Source organism: Anticarsia gemmatalis, chromosome 1, assembly GCF_050436995.1.
Source record: "Anticarsia gemmatalis isolate Benzon Research Colony breed Stoneville strain chromosome 1, ilAntGemm2 primary, whole genome shotgun sequence".
Lineage (NCBI taxonomy): Eukaryota > Metazoa > Arthropoda > Insecta > Lepidoptera > Erebidae > Anticarsia > Anticarsia gemmatalis.
The window spans coordinates 1,100,706-1,120,007 of NC_134745.1; the positions used below are offsets into that span (position 1 = coordinate 1,100,706).

At 36.3% G+C, this 19,302-nt stretch overlaps 1 protein-coding gene across 2 annotated transcripts in view; it reads left to right on the top strand.

Annotated features, from left to right (window-relative positions):
- Nucleotides 1-19,302, top strand: part of Oatp26F (Organic anion transporting polypeptide 26F) — a 71,323-nt gene that overhangs the window by 49,647 nt on the left and 2,374 nt on the right. For both annotated transcript variants that reach the window (XM_076135363.1, XM_076135457.1), the window contains 10 exons: nt 6,979-7,072; nt 7,513-7,714; nt 9,325-9,493; nt 13,808-13,910; nt 16,538-16,659; nt 17,046-17,291; nt 17,622-17,829; nt 18,123-18,337; nt 18,594-18,738; nt 19,081-19,263. In XM_076135363.1, the coding sequence (XP_075991478.1) occupies nt 6,979-7,072; nt 7,513-7,714; nt 9,325-9,493; nt 13,808-13,910; nt 16,538-16,659; nt 17,046-17,291; nt 17,622-17,829; nt 18,123-18,337; nt 18,594-18,738; nt 19,081-19,263 (1,687 nt within the window). The remainder of the gene's footprint in view (nt 1-6,978; nt 7,073-7,512; nt 7,715-9,324; nt 9,494-13,807; nt 13,911-16,537; nt 16,660-17,045; nt 17,292-17,621; nt 17,830-18,122; nt 18,338-18,593; nt 18,739-19,080; nt 19,264-19,302) is intronic.

Genomic DNA, 19,302 nt, shown 5'->3' on the forward strand with positions numbered 1-19,302 from the left:
AACACGGTGGAACTATATTACAACAAAATTAAGGCACATTTGTCGTAATATAGTTCCAGCTTAAAAAATACATTGCCATTACGATGAAAATAAGAAAATAATATTTTTCACGACATTTTGACTAAGTTACACCGGTCTTTGAAGCGAAACGTAAACTGTGACTATGCAACTAGGTGGTTTATTATTTTCTTCTGTAAATATAGCACTTACAAATATCTAAAACTTATTTAAATTAAAAATACATAAGTATCCTTTATCTCGTGAGTTGTTAACTAGTAAGTTTTTTTTTTTAATTTATTTCATGTGTTCTAAGGACGAAACGAAATAGCTATTTATCGTTTATGAATAAGCGTTTGAAGTAAACATTTTCATAGCTACTCACGAAGTGTGACTTAGCATTTTATAACTAATTAATCATCCCTTGTTGATTCAACGCTTGTTTTATACAACATTAGCGAATATTATAAGGATAATGGCGGCTGTACATTAAATAAGAATAAAAGATTGTGTTAATCATCGTTTGAGTTAATTCAATGCTGTTTTTATACATCATTCACCTCAAGCCGAACTTTTTCAACACATAATTTCGTAAACCTTTTATTGATAAAAGTCTAGGTAAAATGTGTAAGTATTGTTCAATACACACTCTTGAATATAACAATAATTAAAATTATATAGCACGGTAGCAAAATATGCGGAGTAACGGACATCTTAAGAGAAGCTTTGCCCAGTTTTTAAATCTCGGTATCGGAAAAGGAGTGCAAGTGACTGAACAGTAGGAAACCGTTGTCGTTACGTCTCCGTCACGTGCACTCCTTGCTTTCGTCTCTTGTATTGTAGGTATATATTCTGTTGTTTTCCGTCTTTTTTGCAGTGGCTTGGTGCTATATCCAGATACAAAGTTAAAAAGTGCATAGTAAAAAAAGCCTTTGCGAGTCGGAATCACGCACGAAGATTTCTCTACCAAAAATATCTAAATAAAAATAAGTGTATTGTATAGGGACTCCCCCTAATATTTTTATTTTATTTTTAGTATTTGTTATTATAGCGGCAACGGAAATACATAATTCATGAAAATTTCAGCTTCCTAGCTACTACGGTTTATGAGAAGAATACATGACAGAAGGACGGACGGACAGACAGCGGCGGCTTAGTAATAAAAATAGAAAAATCACAAAAATATTTTAATAGCGGGCAATACGGTACAGCTCGTTATAAAACTATTTATTAAAATTCTCTCTTTTATTCAGTTTTTAATAAACCTCTCATAAATTGATAGTCCGAATGCAGTGGCCTGTAAATAAACCTGTATTGGACTACTTAATCGAATTAGATCGCCCGCTATATCTCGGAATAGAGAGAGTGCAAGTCAAAATAGTGCTCATATTGTTTGACCTGGATTAAGTGCTGGGTATCGAGTATGAAGATATTAATAGAGGTACTAGGTAGGCTATGTAATAATAGATTGGTTAATGATCCCAACTCGCACTTGGCCAGAGTGATGAGGACTAGCTAACTGGTAAGCAAGGAGGACTCAAGACCTTACTCCTCCATTCTTTGGGAGGAGAAGGAGACACTTGCCAAGCAGTGGGATAGTAATGGGTTAAAAAAAATTATCTGGGACGACTTTTACGGTTTAAGCAGGAGTATATTACAAAGTCTTGGGTTCGATTGCGGGTGATTGACGTTGAGATTTTTAGTGTAGCTTAGTAAGTGGGTAGCCTTAAGTGTAACAAGAAGTTCATAATACGCTGATGTCTATTTTTGTTGTTGTTTCGTCAGACAATGTGGAAACGTCTTAAATAAATATCTTATTCGTGAGTTGATTAAAAGTGTCGCTGTACAATCGACTTTTAAATATTTTAACAAAATGAAAATATTCTCATCTATCGGCTATTCTTTCGAGAGAAAACTGTTTTGACGGCTCTTACAATAGGACAACTTTTGTCACAGTTTACTTTACAAACATACAAACTAACTTTCACAGAATATATTCACCCATGTCATCTTAGACAGGCCAGTCATTTTAAATTTTGGCCAATATGCAAATATTTAGCATTTTAAAATACTCATTAACATAAGTAGCGGTATTTAAAAACTATTCTATCATCTTAAGATGCCGTTCACCTCAGTCCGCCTTGGAATATGGTATTTCGGTCATTAACATGAAGCATGTATTTATACCCAAAAGTATTCGTAATGGTCTTTGAAATTCAGCCACAACCCCGTTTATAGTTTTGATACCAATGAACGATGAAGGCATATATCTGGAGTTAAACTCTTTCCAAACATTATCAGCCTAGCATTTCTTCCAACTATGTTGGAGGCGGTTACTAGTGTCACCGAATGCAGCTGAATACCAGTATTTTATTTCCACAGCCCTGGGACCTACCTAAGTACACAATAACCAATGGTAAGAGAATATATCGATTTCGTGTTGAAAACTCTTCAACAGGTAATCGAAATCATGTATTTTGATTGACAGACAACCTAAGCAAGTCATAAATAAAACCTGTATTTGATAAGACAAATTGTATTTTCTTTAAAGGAACTCGTAATTATTGACTTAAACGTATTTTTGTTATCAAGTGAAATGTTATCGAAGAAAATTTTATGACTTTGCCATGTGTAAGGAGTAATTGGTTGATAAAGAAAGTAAGAGTCAAACAAATTGAAAACTTAGTATGATTAAAAATTTGCATATATTATACTTGGAGGTAGATTACATTATTAAACAATTGTGTTTCGTTTTACTTTATCGATGTTATACCTATTTATGGTCCATGACAAATTGATAGCTACCGTAACGACGATAAGATTTAAAACTAGTACTTATTAACTTGCATTTAAAAAAAACTTCTGTCTGATTTCCATGACTGCAACAAAACAGTACAATACAGCTGGCCAGGGCTTAAAGAGGAGAAAATGTTACTTAGAAACATACTCGCCTTAACAATAACTTTGGAACGAGTAAAATTTCACAAAAGTAAAAAGAGAAACAAACTTAAAAATTCTCCCAAAAAATCGAAAAATTCACAACTTCGTCTCGTTTACAGGAAAGAATTGTTTGCAGTAAACATTCCCGAAAGTTTCAGAAACTCTCATTTTATATACAGTGTAGTACAAGCCGCCCTAATTTTATATATTCTCGAAGAATGTCCCCCTATATTAAGTAGGCTGAAATTTTAATAATCTTGGGTGTACCGCAGGGCGATATTTTGGGCCAAACGTGACCAGGCATGAGGCAAGCGTCTGAACGAATAGGCCCATTGTTTGTTCTTGCCCTTCGCATAAAATACCGTGATAAATTGTGAGCTGAATATTTTTAGCGGCAATTAGGATGGATGATGAATATATTGCCGGTGATGTGCTTATATGACAGATTGGGTCAGTCATTAGCCGCTGTAGTTTAGAAATTGATAACTTTGGGCTTAGAACCAACTTTTTTTTATCTCTTTTAAGTATGACTATGTTATTATCTATCTGAAGACTTTTATGAAAGTTCATAATATGTGAAATTCCTTAAAACGTTAAAATTACTTTTCGAATAGAATGAAGCTACATATATGCCAATGGAAAAATCGGGAATGAGTTTTGGCTAATATTTGGTTTATTATTCAGTCGGACTCGGGAGTGTCTTCAGTTTTACCGTCCACTCAAAATATTAGACTTTATAATATTTTAATTAACGTCATAAATAAAGTCTTGCACCTGACCTTTCTCAAGGGCGCAATTAACCGTTTAAAAACACTTTCCAATTTTATTATTTTCTTGTAAATTGATTAGAAAATAACGAATATATTTGAACTCTGACATTTACATAGAAGGTAATTCTTAGAAAACGGGTCGGGAACCTTTGAAGCCGAGGGTTTGTACCTACTATTATTATTAAAACACTTAGTACAAGGTGCTGTTGTCCGTTGATTTATTACACTGTTATATTATGTTGCTGTGTAATAAATGTATTACCATATAGCTTGTACTTTCCCCACAAGATATAATAAAAAAGCTTAGAATTGCACAGAACAACAGAAATTCAAAGTTAATGTAATTGTAAAATCATTTATACCAAGTCTACTGATACTTCGGTCTTTTTCTGCTGTAAAGATAAAACAAACAATTGAAGTATACAGCTAGATAAATAAATTTAAAGAACTTAGTTTAAAAAGTACAAAAGTTCAGTAGATGAAATTACTTATCTATCTTTCTTTTCTTTCTCTGCTTATATTACAGTAAAGTTTAGTCATATAAACTGTCTTTATCTTATGAAGATTGATTTAGCATTTAAGCCTTGAAAGCAGATAGAATATCATAAAATATGCATAGAGGCGACATTGTGTGAATATTTCCGTGTTCTATGCCTATGTATGTAATGTATCGATTGTGAACTATGACCCGGTTATAGTAGGTAATCACAGGTTTACAGAAATCTATCAGTATGTAGACTATGTAGTATGAACAGTAAGCACATAGCATTACTAGTTGACCTGTGGTGACGCACGCGAACTTGTGTTTGTCTTTTTTTAAATTCGAATGACATATAAAGAAGACCATCATTAGGGTTCATTAACAATGTATCACTTAGGTACTATGGAATTCCAATCCCGGTCAGAAAAGCACTTTTTATTAATAAATAGCTGACGCTTCTTTACATTTTCTTTTTGTTTTTTTTCTCTGCATAAAAACCTTTCACGTGTCTTATACAAAAACAATAAGTTGTATGTACACTAGGTCTTACATAGCTATAGTAAGTTCTTGCGCTTTGCACAGCAACACAATTGGTGATATTTTTTTATAAATTAAAAGATATTAATTACAATATCGTATTATGGTTGAAAGGACTTTATTATATAATTACTTTTAAAAACTCGTGCTCTTATCTAATTTATCCAAATTACACACACTATTTTCAACTAACAAAGCTTAAAAAAGCCCGATCGAAATGCAAATGGTCAATAATAACTAATTGAGATGGGCACCCGTCTCCTACCATCGACGGTGTCCATCAGGCTCTTCCCGTAACCGGACAGCAGCCGGACATAACCGGACGCAGCCGGATAAAGCCGGGTAACCTGCAACTTTAATAGCTAAAGCCGACCGGCCGACGTTATTTTTGTCCGGACTATTTTTGACAAACGGATAACTCATTGGAAATTGATTTGGTTTTGATATGCGCATATTTGATGCGAAAGTAAATGCAAACGTGATCCGGATTTTGTTTGAAATATGAGTATTGTATTTTGGAGACAAAAAAACCTTTTTAATAAAATTTTGCATTGTGTCATCTACTGATAAATGCAATTTTATATTTCGTTGGTTACTGTTAATACCAGTATCTGTATATTACGGTGTATATGGTTCAAGGGTTAATGCCCTTTGACATTTGAATCTATATAGTAGTACTAAACTTGGCGCATATTACCTCTAGAAGTCATAGTGGGATGGGCGGTTTAAACCTATGGAAGTAATTTAGTTGCATTAGTTGCTTTTTTGTGAAAGATCAACACGTTTACTTTACGCAAAAGCATCGCATTTTCTACAAAACCATTTTTGACAACAATCTTTTTTTAGCTGCTCATAAAATAACTAATTTACCTAGCTGACATCTAGTAAACTATAATCTGCCTCATGACAACTAGTGCACAAATCATTATTGACAATAATGCGTCATGCTCGCAGTTGTCAGGCTCGGTGTGCCGTGACGAGCAGATGATCGGCAGACAAACGAGTGATAGCAATCATTAGCGATTGATCCGGCCGTCATGCAGTCATGCTCGACTGGTGCGAATATAATGAATGACGGAACTATTATCTCGTGTAGGCTACTTCTAACATTACTAATGGCTACTAAAGTTTTTAATTAATGAAGATATACAAGTAATAAATTGTAGAAAATTCGAAGTATTTACTCATTAATGACGAAGGAGACTATGCGTTTCTAGTTGCATGCAAACTAAGATTCAGCTGTTATTTTTTGTGCGATTATGAGATGGATGTATGCATGGTTGTTTTTTGATACCTACTCAAAACTGTAATCTGGCGATGTTTAAGTTTTATATATCAAAATCGACATCATCTACCGCCAAGGTTAATAATATCAGCACCTGTAGAAGGGAAAACTCTCCCTTAGAAACGATTCTATTTTACATCCAAAAATATACGTTAAAATCTCTTGGGCTTGCATCCTAACTTCCATCTCTCGCTAACCGCTGTACCTCATCTGATACTTACCTCAACGATTGTTTACCTGTAATCTTCATAAAGTACGTATCAAGCAATGAACAATCATTTAACAAACTATTTATCAAATTGTTCAAATATTTACGTATTTTGCTCTAAATCATTGCATTAGTAATCGATGTCATTGCATTGAGTTAATTGTGTCGCGGCAGGTAATCGAGTGGAACGCTTCCAGTATTGTCGGAGAAGTAATTCCACGGCGAGCGGAAGTACCCTTCATGCTTGACTTTGTTGAATGAACTGAATTAAACAATCAATGATGATTCGCTTTTCGTTTGTGACACTGATTTCGTGATGCAGTTTACAAATGGAAATGTTTGATTTAGTTAAATGTGATTGCCTGTATCGTTTTCTGTTGAAAACTGGCTTTTGGCTTGTTCAAAAAGATATTACAAAATTATCTAGTATATCGTAAGGCAGACGAGAGGCCACTATTGATTGACTATCCTTAACCATGCAGATAAGACCTTGTCCAGAAGGGGAAATTCTCTCTCTTTACAATACATTTTATATGTAATACTGTCAGTGCTTTAAGCGTACCTTAATGGTATTTTTTGTAATTTTATAATAACTAATATCAAACACTTGCTACTAATAGTGAGTGAAGTGAAGAAAATCACGCTACTGTTTTCTTCGGACGGAGAGAACTCAAATAAAATATTTATATTTGTGCATATCCTAATGTTGTTTGCTCCTGAATGATTGTATTGTATTATAAAACGAATGTTTTGCCTGCAGGTATGGTAGTGAACGGGTTCGTGAACGTGGTGATCACAACTATTGAGAAGAGGTTCGGTCTCCGGTCCATGCAGACTGGTGTCATTGCTGGAGGGTAAGTTGTAGTTGTATAAATCTTAAGTAATATTGCATATCATAGGTCTGTAACTGTTCAAAGACAATAGTCTCTTTGTAATAGGACAATTTAAGGCTAGAGTGGTGGTCTCAACTCCTTTTAGTGTTCAATGTCGACTCGAGAGTCTAATGCGGACTATAACGAAGTTACCTGTATGTATGAATAGATAGAGTTATTGGTTTGATTGCCGTGTTTAACTCTCACTTATAATACAAACTTGTAGGATGTTCAGGTGTAACTTACATACTTTAAATCACGCCTTCTTTTCATAGGAGTAGGCAGTCACCAGAGAATTCAGGTTTAAATGTATTATGAGTCTATTAATTTATAATTAAGCTACTCAGCTTCAAATAATTCAAGCTTAGTCGTAAACAATATCTTCATTCGGTGCATCAAGTGACTTGAAATGTTCTTCCCAGGTACGACATGGCATCCTTCGTATGCCTAGCTCCAGTCACATACCTGGGCGGCCGGGCGGGCGTGTCCAAGCCGCGGTGGCTCGGCCTGGGCGTGATGCTCATGGGCACAGGCTCCCTGCTCTTCGCCCTGCCACACTTCCTCGTGCCCAACTACAAGGTCGCCGGCGACGAGGCCGATGACCTCTGTTCGGTTAATAGAACGGTGAGAAAATACATTTATTTTCGTTTTGTAGGAAGTAATGAATAGGTCTACCCACTTTTATTTGCTCAAGTTCTTTTCTACCGATTTGAGGGGCACCTGGGCAGCTGAAAAGATAATATTAGGCTCTACTTTAGGGGTTAAAATTCTAAATAGACGTTTCTAACTTTAGATATTATGTAGGGCAAAGGTCACTGCGCCGTTCTCAAAATAATTAATTGTAATAGAGAAACAACAAATTAAACTTTAGAATTTTGATCCAGTTGTGAATTATATTATCATTTGTGAACACTCTCTTAACTTCAAAGTAGCAATATCAAATACCAAAAACTAACTACAAAATCCAATACAAAAGTTGAGAACACCACTATATTTCAACAAACAGCTGACCTGTATAAAACGACAATGCAACTAAAAGCAAAAGTTATACAATTCTAACAAAACTGCTAGGCGCATATTAATTTAAACATTAGTCGCGGTTCTAATCAAAAGTTTTGCACTCTCGTTCATTCAATCTGACTAAACCGAGGAAAGTTCTATCCGTTCATTATGATATTTGTTTTAATTGAATTGAACTACTGATGGTCTGGCAATGGGAGTAATAATGACAAAGATCTTTTTGGGGTCGGGAATTCCTAAAATTAATTTGAAATGCTTCTCAAAATTGAGTTTGCTGGGATCTGGCTGTATCTTGTGAAAATATATTATGGATTAATAGTTTTGGTTTATTTCATTAAGACTTAGTAAAAATAAAGTTAAGTTTTTCTCTAGCACCCTTGCAGTTTAGTCCGCCAGTAAGCTGCTTGTCTTTTTGAATAGACCTCTGCTTACCATTCCGAGAAAAGTAAAGGCATTGTGGAAAAATAATGCATTTTCTTTACTTGTATAATAAAATATCACGTCGAGGTGTAATGTCTGCGATGTTTTAATTGCCCATTAAAATAAATTATTTTATATAATGCACTATAAAATTGATGGCATTGCCATATAGCACTGAGTTCTATGGTCTGTGACCTTGATTGGCTTGAATTAGTTTATAATGGCACGTATAATGGGGTATTAGCCTCGTCCTATTGTATGGAACATTTATGTGATGGCACGATTAACCAACCAGATTGGAGATCACAGACTGATTAAATTAAATACAGTACGGTTCCATCCGCTTTGAATTTCTAGAAAAAGAAATTTTCTACCTTACCTACTTAACTTACCTTGGCAATGACCTATCCACAGTAATTTATACTATACGAGTGATACAATTAGTGGCCGAAAGTATGAAAGAAAATGTCTCTCTGAAACTTTTTAGTGTAATATTATAATGCAACGAGTCTTAAACGCGATGGAAAATTAAAAGTTAGGATACCTTGTTTGTTTACCCGACTTTTCGATCGAATTACATCGACCGTAGTCACGGGCAACCCCACCCCGTGAAACCCACAACCTTTAATTTTCAATTACGTTTAAGACCCGTTGCATTACAGTAATATGGATACAAGTCGCTAAAGTTTCAAATCGTTAAACGCTAAAGCTGCTATCAGTACCTCTCTCGTAATAAAAAGTCTTGACGGGAAAAACATTGGTAAACCCTAGCCTTAAACGCTGTTCTCTTGCAGTCTACCTCACACTGTGACGGCACGGTACCGTCTGAAGGTGGCGCGTGGGCCGTCGCCATCTTCGTGTTCGCGCAGCTGCTGCACGGTGCCGGCGCCACTCCACTCTTCACCCTCGGAGTCACGTACATCGATGAGAACGTGTCCAAGAAAATGTCTTCGGTTTATTTAGGTGAGTCCTACTGGTGGTATTATGGCTTTAGGATTAAGGGATTTATGCTATTGCCAGGTCAATTTGTACTTATAAAAGTATTCTGCCGAAAGTCTTGGTTCAGTACCAGAACTTATGTATACAGTTATGCAATACAATTATCTTAATCTTTATCTTTACCCAACTTAATTAAAAATGTATGTTTGTAAAAAGTAGATATCTGCAAGCCAAATTAAAGTACACAAAGCTATTCATATGAGGGTCTCGTAAAAAGAGAAATAAAGTGTCGAATGAAAGTCCAAATGTAAGTCGAGACAGAGCCTAAGAGAAGAAGACTGTATTGACATTGACAAGCAACTGAGAGAAAAACCTTGCTAAAATGAATTTAAAGCAGAGAAGAACGTGTATTACATCGGCCGCAAATAAAAAAAGGCAGGAAAATTTTATGAAACTCACACCCAAAAGACGTTTCACAGAATCCTAACCACGTTGCAGATCATATTCCATTGAATCGAACCAATAAAATACTTCTATATAAGTGTATCCATTTTCACGAGTGGTTTTTCTCGATAGAAACAGAATTTATATCGTTATCCCCATATGTGGTAGGTATCCATAACGATATCAATTTCCCGGTAAAACGGTGTCATTTGATGCCGTTACCATGGTTACTGAACCACTTGAGTATATGAAATGACTATAATTTAGAGGCAAATACGAATAAGATTACTGTTTTATCCGTAACGTAATGTATAATGTTACTAATGCTTTTTCATCCAATACGTGGAACTACTGGCCAAATGCTTTTTAAAATCTTTCATTTTTTAATTCTCTTTACTATTCCACTGCTGGATTAGGATCTGTCATGCAAGGTCTCATCACAATATTTTACTTCACCGGTAGAGCAATTGATATTATTTCTATAACACATAATTTCGAAAAGTTATTGGTATCTTGGCTCGGGTTCAAATTGTCGACCACTTACGTGAAAGGTGCCGACTTATACTACTCGGCTATCACTGCATTTCTCTACCATTGCTTATTTTTACAGAGTTTCGTACCAGTATGAGCGACTTGCAACGTAATATCAAAGATACGAAAATATATTTTTACTATAAAAGATTCCCCCACCGTCTTATTTATAAACAAACATCCAGTCTAAATAAATTACACCTTAAATATTCAACCTATAACCCTCTCAAAACAACAGGTTCCACAAAAACTAAAAAACCTCTCATATTATTAAAAGAGTACAAAAGAAGGAACATTTTACCGTGTGTCCGCGTAGTGAGAGCTTTTCTAAACGCATTCATTGAAAGTTATGAACGCGCCCCCTGGCGGCGCCCGCAATAAACACAAGAAAGCACTCGCCGCTATGACCGCATTATGTCCTAAATTATATGGACCCTACTCTCCATTTAATATAACATTTTAAGTGTGGAAATTGAAAGGATGTTATGGGTTTTAGGGCTCTTGAAATTACCTGTGTTTTGTATTAATATTATCAAACTTTCTGAATTATTTTTTGGCAATTTAAAAAATATATAAGTATGTATACATATTAAATGCAGTTATACCAGTCTTCGTTACTAACATAACGACTCGGCTACCAAATCAGAAATATCTATTTAGTTTTTCCGACAAACTTTACTATACCATTAATATATTTCTACTTGACAAGAGGTCTTAAAAAAATCTCTTTTACATTTCCGTCACACATACTCGTCACTGCACAAATACAACCAAATTACTTTACTATCTATAAACAAATATAGTAATTTACCCGGAAATTATTACAAGAAAGTTTTACCCAGAAGTAAAAAGTTCATCTCGATTACAACCATACATTTCCATAAATGGTTACAGTATTATCATGATTAATTGCTACAAAAACATTAGCTACATCAATCATGAGAAACACCAGTCGTTTATATTAGTAGCACACTCTCATGCTTTCTAACACTCATTCACTCATTCATTCATTCATCATTCACATAAGCCTATTTGAAATACCATTCAACATTTTCCGCCATACATTGTTTCTATAAAAACTGGTTGTAAAAAACTTAAGGAGGAAAGAGGCTAAAGTATTTTTCCCATAAAAAGTTCTTGAAGAGATGAAAATTGCTTTTAACGTGTACTTTGCTAGCGTGGTGGACTATCTTGACCCGTTTAAAATCTGAAACATGGCCTGTGCCTTACAAAGGTATAAATAATTCGTTCAATACATATCCTACTTATCATTAACCGTTATCATCATGATCCTTATTTGGTAAAAGGTTGGAAAGAAGTTAACGGTTTTTTAAATTCAAAAATCCCTTCCTCAGATTTGAAAAAATCTTTTTAAAATTTATTCCTGCTTAATTTGTTGGACAGCTCAATAAACTTCAAGCTTTTCATTTTAAGCAGCTATTAGGGTAACTAGCAGTATATTTAAACACCTACTTACATATGGGTAAGTCGGAAACTTAATGTTACTTGCGGTCTCCCGTAGATTGCACTTAATAACGGTTTGAGTCGGTTTAGCTACTGTTTGATTACTTGTTAGCTTTGCACTAGATGGGACTGCACTTAGCGCAGAATCAACACTAGAAGGTTGTTCATAAAACACTGAGATGAAAAATAATAGCTTTTGCTCGTACTTTTCCTCTTAAGTATAGTGTTATTTATTCCACATTAAATGTTCTTAAAGTTATAGATTCGTAGAAGAAAATGTCCAAGCTTACAAGTCATTGATATGGGACTGCACTTAGCGCAGAATCAACACTAGAAGGTTGTTCATAAAACACTGAGATGAAAAATAATAGCTTTTGCTCGTACTTTTCCTCTTAAGTATAGAGTTATTTATTCCACATTAAATGTTCTTAAAGTTATAGATTCGTAGAAGAAAATGTCCAAGCTTACAAGTCATTGATATGGGACTGCACTTAGCGCAGAATCAACACTAGAAGGTTGTTCATAAAACACTGAGATGAAAAATAATAGCTTTTGCTCGTACTTTTCCTCTTAAGTATAGAGTTATTTATTCCACATTAAATGTTCTTAAAGTTATAGATTCGTAGGAGAAGATGTCCAAGCTTACAAGTCATTGATAGGAAGTGAATTTGACAACAACTTTTTTATAATACTTAGGAAACTTTTCGTACTATATGGTAATCAAACCTAGACTACTCAGTGCTATTTACCACCAGAAACAAATAGAGATACCTTCGTTCAACATTTTCAAGTCGACACTAGAGTTTTATAGAGTTATCTTTCTAAACACAAAATTGATCTACCATCTATCCCTTTGAACACATTAAAAAACCAATCTAAAGTTGGATCTGTAGTAAAAAGCAAACAGAGTGAAGTAGATCGGCTCTCCCTCTCTACGTAGAGTCTCTGAGGACAAGAAACGTATTCAGAGAGCCGTCAACGGCCGTCAGATGGCGCGATGTGTGCCACTGCACGTATCGAGAGAGTTCGTCTCAACTCTACCTAGAGCTATGCTATAAAGATATATTAAGCTATAAAAGTCAGAAGATATTTCAAACTTTTGATAGCTAAGGTTGTCTTCACGTAATGCTAATGTGCCAAAATGTCTTTGTTTCTATCCTCGAAGCGGAATATTATGTCTAAGATCAGGTAAGTAATGCGCAAACGACCAGGACCAAGACTAATGCATGTGCCCAGCGTCATTCCAAACCAAATAGTCATCAGAAAATACAATAATCAAGGTTACCGAATAGTAATACTTCTTCAGAATAACGTCTCGATAAAAATTATTCATGTCCAATAATGTCCATCATTAAAACATCTTCCACGATACAACAATAAATTAGTCAGTCTTAACTTGTCGAAAAGAGAAACCAAATTACTGCGATGCTTAGCAACAAATCGCTATCACTACAGCATTTCCTAACCACTTGTAAGTCGCAGCTTTTAACTGTGAAAACAGGGCCGAGCGTAAGAAACGCGATACTTATACGTGGTGTGGAGTGGCCGCGAGTATTCCAACCTCCTTGTTTGAACGTATAATGTAGGGAGTCTGAGAGCGATCGAGTGCCACCGGTAATAGATTTCTTTTAAAACGGTTTGATTTACTGGGGTTTTGGACGGTTAGGTGGGGTTTCCAATGGGGTTTTTGGGTTATGTTATGGTACAAATAGGTTAAGATTATGAAAACATAAGCTTTTACGGGCTAGTGGGCTAGCTTCTCCTACTGGGCTAGCTAGATTTGCCGATTGTTAATAGGCTAATATTGTCTCCATGTAGACCTCATAAACATCTAAGAAGTGATGACAAACTTCACAACTACTACTTCAATTTATGAAGTTCAAGATTGTTTGGTTTTAGGTGTATATTACACGATGGCGGTGGTTGGTCCAGCGATGGGCTACGTCGTCGGCAGTCAGATGCTCACCATCTACACAGACTTCCTCAGTGTCGACGCAGAAACGTGAGTACAAATGTTCTATACCCATATTACACACAATTACATTCCAAGGAACTCATATAAAAGCACCGTGTTTCGTATCACCTTACAATTTTAATTTAAAAGCTCAGCGATCAAACAAGAACGCAATTGACTATTCCATATTCTTGTGTCAACAACAATAACCTGCATGTTACGTTTCCCGCGCTTTCCAACGCGCGTCTTGTTCACATTTTTTTAATATTTCATCTCGGCAGCGACACGGCTTCATTCAGCCAACTTGGCCTCGCTTTCATCTCATTGTGAACCACGTAGGTTGGCAACTTTTCAGCCAAATTAATTCCACCGTTTTGTATTTTCATGGCTTCCGAAACGAAATATGATTTTCCGCGGCATGAGTTTTGAACAACCTCTTTAACATGGTTTTGCTTTTAATTTTGTGGGTTCCCGTTCACTGATTAAAATAGGCAGAAGGAAGCCATGGATATTGAGCAATAATTTAATTAGCTTCACTGGAACAAGAACCTTTTGTTTGGGTATTTATTCAATAATGGTACTTAATCGTTTATTGGATATTTAGGACGAATTTATTCATACTTCTATTTATTCCGTATTCGAGAGTACAAAACAAAACTAATATTTTCAAAGATCAACGATGCAATTCTCAACAAAAGCTTTTCATGCGACAGACACAAACCAACTTAGATTATTCCACTACATTGTTCCGCTAGCTCCATGTTTTATGACGCCGGACGTTGCAGTTTCATGTCTCATAAGCAGTTTATGTCGGAATATTTTCCAACAAAAATATTTTTAACCTGCTTTTGAATAAACGAGAAACAAGACTTATAATATATGATTTATTTATTTGATGTTTGGTTTCCTCAAAATAAGAGCCTGCTTCTTAAATTATACCTAAGTGTATTTTCTTTGAAGAATTATATATCTCTATTAAGACTTTTTCAGTTTTATTGATTGAAATTATCAAATCTTGGACTGGTCATTCACTAAAATTTTCTAACGACATACATTTACATTTACTTTAAATTATAGCGAAATGTAATTATTGCACTTGTGCTATTATAATTTATAACCCTCATTTGTTGTTCTTGCACTTGTAAACCTCACTTAATCTTAACTGAAATCAATTTTCGTATAATTCAATCAGAGAGGCGTAGTAAGTGCGCTTCTATTATTCTAATTCATTCGGAGAGTAGCATGGCTACTCGAAACCACCCATTGTTTGTAATACAGGGAAGTATTCTAGCGCAATTCTTTACTATATCTATCGACCACCGGCTAGCTATCGAGCGCCATAGAAGTTACTTTGCAGTAGAACGATTTTCTACGATCGGTACTATCGACTTCCCACAGTTTGACATTTAAATTGTACTTAAAAAATTGCTCTTATGGCACCCGCTAGAGGCGTTGATCAGATTATCAATCAGAATAATTCAATAGCTAGCCGATTGTTGGTAGTCGATAGTGGTAGAGAATCGCGGTACAGTACCTACATTTTAAATGTAATATTTTCAATACTTATTAGTTACTACCGACTGCACAGAATCGCACTACTGATACCTATATGTGCTTACAACTGGCCAACCGGTGCAATGTATGTAATTAAGAAGTTTCCATACTAAATGTAGAAAGTTTGTGCACAAAGTTCTAAATTATGATGGTGTTTGTTCAACTCATTTGTGTTGCCTCGAGTGTGATTATGATTTTAACAGGTAATGTGTGAATATTAAGGTTTTGTTGCGAGTTCCTGAATAGTAAATGACTTTATTAAAGTCTGTCTCCGCTTTAAATTAATTTTTGTCTCTTGTTTTTCAGGTCTAATTATCCTTATTCTTTTGATTTGCTTTTTGATACTAATCATTTCCTGTTTTTTATCGCTATCGGAACTAAACGCTTGATGATACTCTATGCAATACTAGTTAATTTAATTCCATCTAATGTTTGAAAATAGCCAAACGCTTACATTCCTCGAAATCCGGCCCTGTCCACCACAATGACCACCGGTGCGAATCGTAGAACAACGCCAGATTGTAGAGTAAACGTCCGATTAGCATAAGAAAACAATCCTGTAACGTAACCTAATAATGTAGGGAGGCATACCTTACATCCCCCTGTGCCCAACGTACCCGATGTACCCACTTCACAGTAGCCCAACCAAATGTGCTGGGAAAATGGACGGGAAATTTTAATAAGAAAAAATTTCTTTGTTTTTATTCTGGCTACTTTGTAGTTAGTGGTTTATTGAGGGGATGGTAGGTACTTTTTCTTACCTCAGCTTAGTAACGTTTTTCATGCAGGGTATCATTTAATTTAAACTATTTAGATATCTAATCTAAAATGAGGTGTAGGTATATTACTATAATATATCACAAATTCGTTTGGACTTTCTCGATATTGTGTATAGCTACCGAGTATGTCCCGGTAGCATTATTTTTGGGCTTATTTGTTTCTGAGGGTAGGTTGTCAAAAAATATTTAATAGATATTTGTAAAACCATTGCTTTTGATGGCGCGTTTGCTTTCTTATTAGTCCGGTACATTAACGTGCGTCATGCCGTATTTACGCGCATGTGCAGCGTGATTTTCTTCGCTAAATTCGGTTTAATTTAAGCTGTTTGTTTTATATTTCAGGTTAGGCATCACACCAGGCAGCTCGGTATGGATCGGCGCGTGGTGGATCGGCTCCATTTTATCCGTGGTGCTTTGTCTCATTGTTGCTCTACCGCTCATGGCGTTCCCATATGAATTACCTGGTGAGTAAGCTGAATACCTAGATATAGTAGTCGACTAAAGCAAACATAATAATAATGAAATGTAGGCCGAAAGCATTGCTGAGAATCGAGGGTAAATTTATCTATTTGTTCTTTACGATACATCTTCTTTACTTAAATTCGATAAAAATAATTCGATACTTTACTTAAAGTAGGTAGTAGTTTTGTTTTTTTCTCATATCTCTAAAGTGCGTATTTATGTAAGTTTTACAAAGTCGTTATGTATAATGTAATGAAAATTAATAGGTAATGCAATCACAATAATTAACAAGAACGTTGCTTTAGGAAATGTATTGGGGCAAGATTTTAAAGTCCTTCATGTAGCCTGTCATCAAATTACGAGCTCAATTGTTTCATTAATGTTATAGGAGCAAAAGAAATCCGAGAAGCGAAAGTGTCAGAAGCTCATGAGTCAGCGTCGAAGTCAGCAGCGTTCAGCGCCCTGCACGAGCTGCCCAAGGCGGCCGGCGCCTTGCTAAGGAATCCCACCTTCATGTTCCTCAACCTGGCCGGAGCTAGCGAGGGCATGCTCATCAGCGGCTTCGCGGCTTTCTTGCCGAAGCTTATTGAGAACCAGTTTGCTGTTAATGCTTCGGAAGCTGCACTGCTGTTAGGTAAGTTAAAGAGAACATAATAAATTGGGTATTTAGGTAGGTATTGAAAAATAGGTCAATTCTTAGTGGCATAGAAATTATTGACCCTAAAAAATTTCAGCAAAAGTTAGGAGGAAACAGGTCACTAGTGGGGACAAAGATAGGTTAGGTAGAGATTTTATGGTTTATCATCATTTGGTATCATTTTAGGTATCATATCATTATCGTATTAGGTAGGTATTCTACGTGTGTCTTTTATGTTACCAATGCTAGTAATAACAATAAAATTAGTGTTTTCATTACTATCATCTTGGTATTACTCACTAAATGATTTCTTTTTGCATTTCCCAGGTGTGATCACAGTACCAGCAGGTGGTGGCGGCACGTTCCTGGGCGGCTGGCTGGTGAAGCGCTGGCGGCTGGCGTGCGCCGGCATCATCAAGCTGTGTGTGGGCGCCACCGTCATCGCCGCCGCATTCACCTTCTGCTTCGTACTGACGTGTGACGACTACCCCTTTGCTGGAGTCACTGTTATGTACAACAGTCCTAGTGTGCCGGGGTAAGTGGACGAGCACCCTCCAGCATACTGCTTATGCTAAATGCGGCATCAGTCTCTTAACAAGTTTACCTGCTTATAATGAACTGACTCAATTTATAGGACTTCGTAGAAATTCACCGATGGTTTATCGTGCTCTTAAGTATCACTTTTTAGAAAAATAAGTGTATAAATCGGTGGGTCGATAGGGATGATCCAATATCATGTTAAAAACATTTCAAGTCTAAAGCAAACTGAGAACTCCATGAACGCCCTCCCAAATACTTCTTAACTCATGAACAATGTTCGTCTTCCAGCGCGGACCGGCTCACAGCGATGTGTAACACAGACTGTGCGTGCGCGCACGCCCCGTACTCGCCGGTGTGCGGCGCGGACGGCGCCGTGTACTACTCGCCGTGCCACGCCGGCTGCACCAGGAAGACGCTAGCGGGCGCTGCACAGCTGTTCCACCAGTGCTCCTGTATCATGACCAGGGAGAACAGCACACTGCCTACTTATGAGATTGAAGGAGGTAAGCTCATAACACATTTCAATTATTTTTCCTTTGTTAAGTCACGTGCACGTGTCCTATCATCCTTTAGTCCCGCCAACGGTTGACAGTAGGTACATACATATATCTACTTTTATAAATCCTTATTCCAAACTATCTGAAGATTGATACCTAGCTAAATCTTAAGAAGGTTTAGCTACCCATTCGAAATGTCGGTAACTTACTAAAACCAGTAGAAAGGTATTTAGGTATTAATCTATTTTATTTTTGTTTCCAGTGGCAAATTCATCAGTGACATACGAAGCCATCAACAGTATTTGTACGACGGACTGTCCATACTTGTGGTTGTTCGTGGTCCTCTCATTCGGAGTGATGCTGTTCACCTTCCTTGCTACGATGCCGGCACTGTCTGCTACGTTGAGGTAAGAATTTATAGTAAGAGGACTAAAATTAAAAGGTGTTTAGAATCCTACGAACTAGGTATTTTAGCTACTAGTACTACTAGTATCTACTACTTCTGCAAACTAAACGTACTTATTGCCCCAATAACCTGTATGTAACTCCATGTCCGGTGACTAAGTGGCTTTGTGTAGTAAACGCAATAAGTGCAATAACTACGTAAAATCCAATTTCCCGCCTTTCACAAATTACTAACATTACATTCATAAACTGTATTTACGTTCGTCAATTTAAAGCTACATAAAAAGTTCGCTTAATAATTTCATCGAAGAAACACTCTTAAAATTGTTTTATTCTGGTAACAGGTGTGTCCGCGAAGACCAGCGTTCATTCGCGCTAGGTATCCAGTGGATCAAGGTCCGTCTCCTGGGCACTATCCCCGCGCCGCTGCTGTTCGGCTTCCTCATGGACCAGTCCTGCTCGCTGTGGTCCACCTCGTGCGACAAGACCGGCGCTTGCTTGCAGTATGATAACTATAATATGAGCAGGTAAGGCCTTTTATGACAGACTACCTATTGTGAATAAAT